Genomic DNA, 8828 nt, shown 5'->3' on the forward strand with positions numbered 1-8828 from the left:
GGAGGCAGGAAGCGGGGGTCCCGAGACCCTCCTCCTCCCTCGGCGGCGTCCCCATCTTTACAGGAGGAGGAGGGCAAGGGGACTCTGGGCCCCCTGTCCTGACTTTCCACGCCTCCCCGCTCCCTGCAGGCAGCCCCAGCTGCCCTCGGGGTCCCCACCCTTCCAGACAATCCTCCCCCGAGCCTCCCCTCCGACAGGCCTAGTAGCAGTGGGTGGGCTGAGGCCCCTCCCGAGGGAAGCAGCCCCTCCCGTCCTGCCCGCTTCGTAGGTGGGAGGCTGAGGCGGGGCAGGTTAGAAGCCCCCGACCCCAGCCCGTACCCAGGCAGAGCCCACCCGGCCCGGCCGCCGTCTGTCCCCCGCCGGGGCAGGGCTCCCGAGCCCCTCCGGCGGCCCGTAGGTGCCTGCCCCCTGTCCCTCCTCGGCGGGAGGGAGGGGCGGCTATAAATTCACACCGCCAGCCGCCCGCGGGATAAATGTGTCATCGGCTGCACGATTTACGAGCACACCCCTGGCCCACAAGGCAGGGAACACAGGCCTGTGTACACACGGCGCGGAGGGCAGGGAGGGGCGGCGGCCGAGGGCACACGGGGGCACGGCAGGCCGGGGACACGCGCCCGCGGGAGGTGTGAGGACGCCGCCCGCTCCCCCGGGGAGGCGGGGCCGTCCGCGTCCCGTGCACGTGCGCATGCTCCCGCGTGGCGGCGGCCCGGCTGCCCGGGGGCGCGGCCCGTCCCCCCGAGCCCGCGAGGCTCTGTGCGGCGTCTCCCCCACCCCCAGACAGCCCACGAGGACGGGCTCGGTGCAGGGGCCCCAGGCGGCCACTCGCGGAGCCAAAGGCCGGGCAGACCCGCTGCCCGAGGACGCGGGCGAGCGTGCGGGGAGAAGAGCACGACGGGGGACAGGGCGGGTGGTGACCCCTCCGTCCTGCCGGGGCCCCTGCGCGCACCCTCTCGGAAGCCCGGGGCCACCGGCCGTGCAGCCACTGCACACACCGCAGACGCGGGCGCCCGGGGAGGACTTGGGGCGGCCTCCGTGGACTCGCAGCAGCGCGGGAGACTGCCAAGGTCTCGAGAACCTCACGGAGTCCAGGCTGCAGGTCGGCCTCAGACGTCCACGCCCTTCCACCCGTCCACATGTGACCTGGGGACACAGCTGTGTTCCAGCCACTCACTGCTCCGAAGTGTGGCCCCCGGGGAGGTTCCAGTGGCCCAGGATCCTCAGCCCAGGGAGAAAGGCCGAGGGGTGACCCAGAGGCCCCCGTGGCAGAGCCACATCACCCCCCCGCCCCGCAGCCAGAGGTTCCCACACCAGGGACCCGGAGAGAAGAGACCTACAGAGCAGGGGCCCCAGATGAAGGATCTGCAGCAGAAAGACCCACAAAGTCAGGACCCCCACCGGGGACTCACACAGCAGGGCCCCCCCCAGGTGAGCATTTCGTGCCAGGAGGCCGAGGGCTCCCACAAACTGGTCTGCCCCACTTTTCTCATAAAGAAGCCTCCTGCACTGCCCCTCAGTACCATGTTCCTGGATGGCAGGGTCCAAAGGCCCTGCCCGCTCCGGGTCTGTGGCTGGTGCACCTTCAGTGGGCACAGGGCATGGGTGGGCGTGCTGGGACAGGCAGCTGTCAGGGGCCCTGCCCCTCCCAACCCTGCCCAGACAGAAGCCCTTTCCTCAGTATCTGCAGACTGCCTGCAATTCTTCAAGAGCGTCTTTAAATAAACAGAGCACAGAGAAAAGCAAACTCCCCAACACACACCACATCAACATAGATTTCTACCTAGACGCACGGCCTCCCACCCTTGAGAGGCCAAGGGGGTGCAGTTCCATGGGTGACGCCCACACTGCCGGGACCCCCAGCCCCAGGCCGCAGCCTCCCTCTCGGGGGTGGGCATGCCAGGCGCGTCCACACAGCTGGGCGGGAGAAGTGGCTGCTCTGGGAGCCCTCTGCTTCCCCTGGGGTCTGCACCCCCACACCCCAGGGCTCCAGCAGGCACAGCCCGAAGAACCCCCTTCCAGCCCTTCCCACCTCTGAGGGTTCCCGTGGGGAGGGCCCCAGGGTCCTGTGTAGCTGGCACAGAGGCAGAGAGGGCGGCACCTGGGGGCAGGGGCTCTGCACCCACTCTGCTGGGCAGAGCGGTAGGGACCGAGGGGCCCGCAGCCCAGCCCTCCCCACGCAGCCAGCAGCCTCCAGGCGGGGTTCCCACGAGCGGCAGAACAACACCTGGGAATGAATTTCTGGACAGTGCCAAGCCCCCCAGCACGTCTACCCCCTCCCTCCCACAGGCTGAGTCCAGTGCACCTCCCACCTCTGCACTCCCTAGACCCTCCCCTGAGAGGCAGCTCCTGGCCGTCCCCAGGAGACCCTCCCAGTCCCCGCCTCCACAAACTGGGTCAGTGCTTTTGATGTCCCAGGGCTCAGGGAGTTTGTTCTGAGGGTCAAGGGGACTGTCCGCCTGACGAGGCTCCGGCCAGCCCCCAGGACACTCAGTGCCTCTCTCAGGCACAGACGGGAGACAAGGAAGCCCCCGTCCTCGCCCCCGCCGCTCTTTGAGACAAGCCAGGAAAGATGTCACGGGGGACATTTGTGGGTTTCCCCGTATACAGGTGGCCTTATCTCTGCCACATGTGCCCAGCGGGTTGTCTGCAAGACAGACGCCCAGGGCAGGGATTCCCAAGGCTGGCCCAGCCGGAATCGGGGTTGGGCCCACCCTACAGGTCCCAGGAGCATCCCGTGGGCTCTCTCAAGCCTCGCCTGACCCCAGGGGGTGCTCACACCTGTGGCGGGGGCCCACCTGGCCCATCTCTCAGCACCCTTTGTCCAGCCGGCCCTCAGCAGCTGGGGGTGGTGGTGACAGGAAAGCAGGACGGAAGGAGGAACAGATAGCATTTCCCCTGGGGCAGAGGGGACCCCCTGGAGGCTTCGCTGGGGAGGACCGCTGACCCCCAGTTCCTGCAGGGCCAGCCCAGGATCTCCTGATAGGACAGGACGTCTCCCTGCAGACGTTTCCTGTCTGCGGATGGAGAACAGAGGGCGGCGAGAGCTTGCATCCAGTGTGGACAACAGCGGGTGTAGACAGCTATGGGTTTGTGACGGGGCTGCAGAAAGGGAGAGCTGGGGGGCGTGCGGGGGGATCTCCTAAGGGCTGTTAAAGGAGGCAGGGACACAGCTAAGGCCTGGCCCCCGTCACCAGGGCCAGTGACCCCGAAGAGCCCCTCTGCCTGGGGGGGGGGGGTGCTTGCCAGGAGCCCCCTGCTGATTTATGGTCCTCCAGGAGCAGGGGAGTTCTGGCTGCCAGGGCCCTGCTCCCTCCTCCTCCTCCTCGTTGGGGGTCGGCAGGCTGGGGTGGGGTGGCTCTCAGCTGGTTTCCAGATGGGCCTGGTGGAGGGGTGCCTGGGGGCGGGAGGTAAGGGGACCCGGCCTCGTCCTTGGGCGGCTGTAGCTGCCTTTGTCTCTGGGTTGTCTCTCCTCTCCAGGCCTGTCTCTGCCCCGGGCTTCGTCTCTGCCGCACGAAGCCCCCCGCTTCCCCACGGCGCCCGGTGGGTGGGGGTGGGAGCTGGTGATTTATCACCCGCTGCCTGTCCTGCATCGGAAACGCCGGGGGTGGGCGCAGACGCTGCGCTGAGCTATGGGCCCCCGGGGCCCCGCCACCCACCCCAATGTTGTTGCTCCGTCTGGGCGGCGCGCCCATCGCACAACGTGTCCAGGGCTTGGCCCCCAGCCCTTCCCAGGCCCGCGTCCGCGCGGGCCCCTGGAGTCCGCGCCCAGCGAGCGGCCGGCCCCTCCGCGGGCTGCGGAAGCCCACCGGGGACCCGCATCCCGCCGCCAGGCTGCCTGGGAGGCGGCAGAGCCGCTGTCCCCTTCCCTGGGCATCTGGGCGGCGCGGCCAGGCGCCCACGTCCGCTCCACGCGGCTTCGCAGCCCCGCCCGCCTGTCCGCCCGGGGCACACAGCAGGGGCTCAGTAAGTGTTTACGGAGCAAACTAGCGGCGCACAGCTGCGGGGGGGGGGGCTCCCCTGGGCTGACCACCCCCACCCCGCCCGGCGGAAGGGCTGCCTCCTCCGCCCCGCGACCGGCGGCCAGCGCGCGGGGAGGGGCGCTCCTTCGGCCCCGCCCCTCCCCGCCCCGCCCCGCCCCCACGGGAGCGACCTGCGGGCCCCGCCCCCGCCCCGCCCCCCTGGGCAGCGCCTGCGCCGAGCGCCGCTCCCCCGCGGCCCTGCGTCTCCGCGCCCCCCGCGCCGGCCCTTCTGCAGGTCGCCAGCGCCCTCTGCTGCCGGGCCGGGGTCGCGCGCCCGGGGAGGACACGACGCAGGCATCGCCCATTTCAGGGATGCAAACACACCCAGGCTCCCCGTGCAGGTCAGGGTTGTGTCCGCCTGGGCCGCCGTCTGGCCCTGCTGGGGCTCGCTCTGTGCAACCCCTCCGTTGTCGCTCCCTCGCCAGGATGTGGCTTGAGCCCCGGGGCGGCCTCAGGGACCTGCACCACGTGTCTGGGCAGCGGGGCCAGGACACACCCTGCGGATGACACGCTGCGTGGGGGCCTTGAATAGTCAGGACACAGTCGCAGCAGGAAGGCCATGCCTGCCCGGGGAAGGGCTGGCCTTGATCTAAGTAAGCCTAGGGGTCCTGGGAGCCACGCCACTGGCCACCCTCCCATCCCCAGGGAAGCTGGGGGGCCAGTGTGTGGTTGGAGGGCCCTGCGGCTGCAGGGCAGGGGGTCCTGAATCAGCCAGCCTGGGGGCTGCCGGTATGAGGGGCTGGCAGAGTTCTGAGTGGACCCCGACCTGTTCCCATCTGGAAGGAGCCTGAGGCCCCAGAGGGGACCAGCCCATCCGTGGGGAAGGGACCCTGGGGCAGGTGTGTCGTCCATGAGACAGAGGACAGTGCCAGAGGAAGGGGATCCGTAGCCCCGCAGCTGGGGTAGACGTGAGCACCCCCTCCCCGTGCACACGGCCATTCGTCCAGGGTCCCTGAGCTGGCACTGTTCCATTTCCCCACACTCCGGAGGCGGGGGCCCCAGGCTCAGCATGTGCAGCGTCAGCTCAGGGCCAGGACCGGGCCTGGGGCCTCCGGGCGGCCCGGGCCAGCTCAGCCAGCGAGGCTGCGCCGGCAGCCCCCTGTGGTCAGTAGCTCAGCCAGAGCCCATCGAAATCGTGGAGAACCGGCAAGAGGGAGGGGTGAGCCTGGAGGAACCACGTGGTTCCCATGCCCCACGGTCGGAGCGGAAAGTCCTTCCTTAAGTCTGAGCACATTGCCCTGCCAGCCTTCTTTCTCCATCAGAGAAGCACCAGCCTTCCGCAGCCCGGGCCCGTGCGGCCCCCACGCCCACCCTCTCAGCAGGACGCTGGCTATGGAGCTGGGCTCCTGCTCCTCAGCCGTCACAGCTCCCGCTGGGACCTTGTCCCGCGGCCCAGGGGTCCTCCTTCTCTTAGCTTGGGGTCACCTAGGACCCCCAGACCACATTCTCTGGACCTTGCATTTGCCCACCAAAGGCCTCAGTGGGAGGAGAGGGGGTCCCAGGGGCCTGATCTCAGCTTTGCTCCCAGTGCAGCCAGGCAGAAAGCTCTAGGGCCCAGCAGGGAGACCACCCCCCCACCCCCCGGGATCTGGTTTCCTCCTCTAGAAAGCAAGGATGAGACCACATTGGGCCTGAGTTTAGGGGATGGCCTGTGTACCTTGCTGTGACAATGACTATTACCTCTGACCCCCACCAGGGGCTCTGGGCCACTCCCTGGGGGAGATAGGGTGGCAGTTTATTTGTACAAAAGGGGCCGCTGTCCCAGATTTGGTGATAAGGCTGGATGGACGGCCAGTCAGCTGCAACCCACAATGGGCCGGATGCCACGCACCTGCCCATAAAGGAGGGGGTGGCTCCTGCCTCACGTCCCACCGGCAGCCCCGAGATAGCATCAGCCCGGCCGGAGGGCCATCCGTCTTGTCCCACAAAGGCCAGGACAAAGGCCGTGTCAGTGGCAGCCTCCCCGACCCGGTCAGCAGGGCTGGGGGCCTTCTTGTGCCAGGCAGTGGGGCCTCAGGCCTGAGGCTCCTTGTCAGGGTCCTGTTTGGGGTGAACAGCAAGCAGCCTTCATTGTTCACAGGGCCAGACAGGTGGGGGCCACACCTAGGGTAAGAGTGGGACCCCAAGAGTGGGGAAAGCATTCACCCCTCTTTGGGGCCACCAGGCCCGCGTTAGCAGCCTGAGCCCTGCTGGGGCACCCACAGAGGATTCCCAGGCCCTGGTGGCTCAGCCTGGGACAGGGGAGACCAGGGACTGAGAAGCAGTCAGAGGCGCCTTCCTGCAGGAGGCGGCGGCCAGGTGGAGACCCTGCAACCCCCGGTGCCTCCTCACCTCCACAGGGAACTTCCATGGACTCCAGCTTGCAAGGCCCGTCCGTCCCTCTCCTCACCTGCCCTCCAGAACTTCTTGCTCAGATGCCCAGGAAGTTCACACTGGGCCACCCCACCGCCCTCACCATCCCCAGTCCACCTCTGACTCCCTGAAAGCTGCGTGCGTGGTGCGGTCTCTTGCCATCGGGGAAACCTCACACCCTGGAAACCTCAGAGCCACCTGGCAGACCTGCACTGACTCCCAGAAACTGCCACTCTGAGCATCTGCTTTTTCTGGCAGCTACACTTCCCGCGGGGTCCTCACTGTCCCCACACTGTCCTGTCCAGTGTCCTCACTGCCCAGTGTCCTCACTCCCCCCAGTGTAGGCACTGTCCTTCCAGCTCTTCTGCACCTTCCCCCCGAACCTCTTTGAGAGTCCGCGGCAGGGGAGTTCACTCCCTGACCTCGCACCCGCGCCAGCAGGTGATTTTGGGGTGTCTGAGAGGCGATGTGTCCCCTTGAACCATCCCCGGGGCGCTTTCTGGGTTTGGGGAGAGGATTCCGGGTCTCACAGGGCAGAGATCGGTCGGATGGGGAGCAGGGTTTATTTGCGCTGGAGAGGCTGTGGGGGGCTCGGCGGGTCCGGGCGGCGGGTCCGGGCAGCGGCTCCTCCCGGGCCGCCTCGGCATCCAGGTCCGGGGTGTGGGTGGCTGTGGCCAGCGTGGCGCGCGCAGCGGTCGGGCCCCCGCGCGGGGCCGCGTCTGGGAGGTCGTGCGGGTGGCGGACTCGGACGCAGCGGGGGCCGTCCGCAGACCGGCCGCCCGCCTCAGCGTCCGCCGCTCGGCTCCGGGGTCGCGGGCTCCGCCGCCAGCAGAGCAGCCGTCGGCCGCCGGCGCGCGGCGCGGGCGCGGGCGCGCAGCCTCCACAAGCGGCACAGCAGCAGCGCCAGCAGCAGAGCGTGCAGCAGCCCGAGGCAGAGCAGCAGGAGCTGCGTCGCCAGCGCCCCGGGGCAGCGCGCGCCGGGCGGGCAGGCGGCGCGCAGCTCGTCCTCCGCCAGGTAGGGCAGCAGGCGGCCCCGCAGCGCGGGGGGCGCGGCGCAGCGCAGGGCGCGGTAAGGCTCGCGCTCCGGCCGGCCGGCCAGCCAGGCGCGCAGCGGCACCAGGCGGCAGTCGCAGCGCCAGGGGTTGGCGCCCAGGTGCGCGGCGCGCAGCCCCGGCAGCGCGTCCAGCAGCCCCGGCGGCAGCGCCGTCAGGTTGTTGCCCGTCAGCACCAGCTCGGTCGTGTCCGGCGGGAAGGCGGCCGGCAGCGAGGCCCACGTCAGCCCGAGGCGCCCGCAGTCCACGCGCGTCCCCGCGCAGCGACACGGGGTCGGACAGCCTGCGTCCGCGCGGCCCGGCGGCGCGAGCAGCAGGAACAGCAGGCCCAGCGCCCCTGGAAGGGAAGCGCCGCGGTGAGCCCGGCCCGCGAGGCGCCGGGGGCCCGCCAGCCTCTCTCCTGCGGCCGCCCGGCGTGCCGGGTGGGAGCGCCCTCCAAGTCGGAGCCAGACCTCCCCCAACGACAGCCCAGAGAACCGAGCGCCTCCCCGCCACACTACTCGGGAGCGGCCTGGCCCGGGCAGACCCCAGACTCACCGGAGCCCATGGCGAGAGGATGGCGGCCCGGCTAGGTCTGAGGGGCCAGGCGCCGGCCGCAGAGCCGGGCGATAAAGCCGCCCCGCCCCTGCCAGGCCTCGGCGCGCCCGAACCGACCACAGCGCGACCTCCCGCCAGAAATAACCCGGAGGCCGAGCCGGCAGCGCAGATAGAACGCTATCGCCGGGCCCCCGGCCGACCGAGCTTCCGTCCCACTCGCTCCCAGGGGCGCACGGAGCACTCGGACACCCTCTTCGACGTTCATCAACATTGTTCTGTCACCAGGACAGGACGCAGCGGTCACAACTGAACAAACCGGAGAAGGGGGCTTGGGGGCAGGGGTCATGCGGGTGGAAAGACGGGGGGCCAAGGGCTCAGGGACCCGGGGCAGCAGTGCTGCTGGGGAGAAGAGGCCTCCAGCGACGGGCAGGGAAGGCTGGTCCAGGGAGGCGGGTTGCTAGCTTGCCCACCACCCGCTGCTCCTGGAGCCCTGGGGCCGGGCCACGGCCGTGGGGGAGGGGCGCGGGCGTTCACGAGCATGCTGACTCCTGCCCCGCGGCCAGCTGGCCTCCTAAGGTCTGGAAGGATCCTAACTGCTTCGGCTGCCGCACCTGCCCGCTGAGCGCCCTGGTGCATGGGTGAGGAGGTAAGAAGGACCAGGCCCACCTCGGCACAACGTGAGAGCTCCCAAGCGCCCTCTGCCGGCAGGGCAGGGCACAGGCCCGCGGGCCTCTGGACCCGCTCCCCTGTGCTGCCTTGGTTTACCCGCCCACTGGAGTAGGGCCTGGAGCCCGAGTGCTGTGACCGTCTGGGCTGGGGGCAGAGCTCAGAAGTCACCACCCAACTTAGCTGCTGCTCCCCCAAAGCTGGA

At 69.7% G+C, this 8828-nt stretch overlaps 1 protein-coding gene across 1 annotated transcript; it reads right to left on the reverse strand.

Annotated features, from left to right (window-relative positions):
* Positions 1-7012: 7012 nt before the first annotated feature.
* GP1BB (glycoprotein Ib platelet subunit beta) lies at positions 7013-8267 on the reverse strand. Its single transcript, XM_057745218.1, has 2 exons — positions 7958-8267; positions 7013-7757 (listed from the first exon to the last, which is right to left on the reverse strand). Exons 1-2 carry the CDS (start codon positions 7965-7967, stop codon positions 7153-7155), a joined length of 615 nt encoding a protein of 204 aa, XP_057601201.1. The 5' UTR covers positions 7968-8267; the 3' UTR covers positions 7013-7152.
* Between the last annotated feature and the right edge of the window lie 561 nt (positions 8268-8828).

Source organism: Hippopotamus amphibius, chromosome 8, assembly GCF_030028045.1.
Source record: "Hippopotamus amphibius kiboko isolate mHipAmp2 chromosome 8, mHipAmp2.hap2, whole genome shotgun sequence".
NCBI lineage: Eukaryota > Metazoa > Chordata > Mammalia > Artiodactyla > Hippopotamidae > Hippopotamus > Hippopotamus amphibius.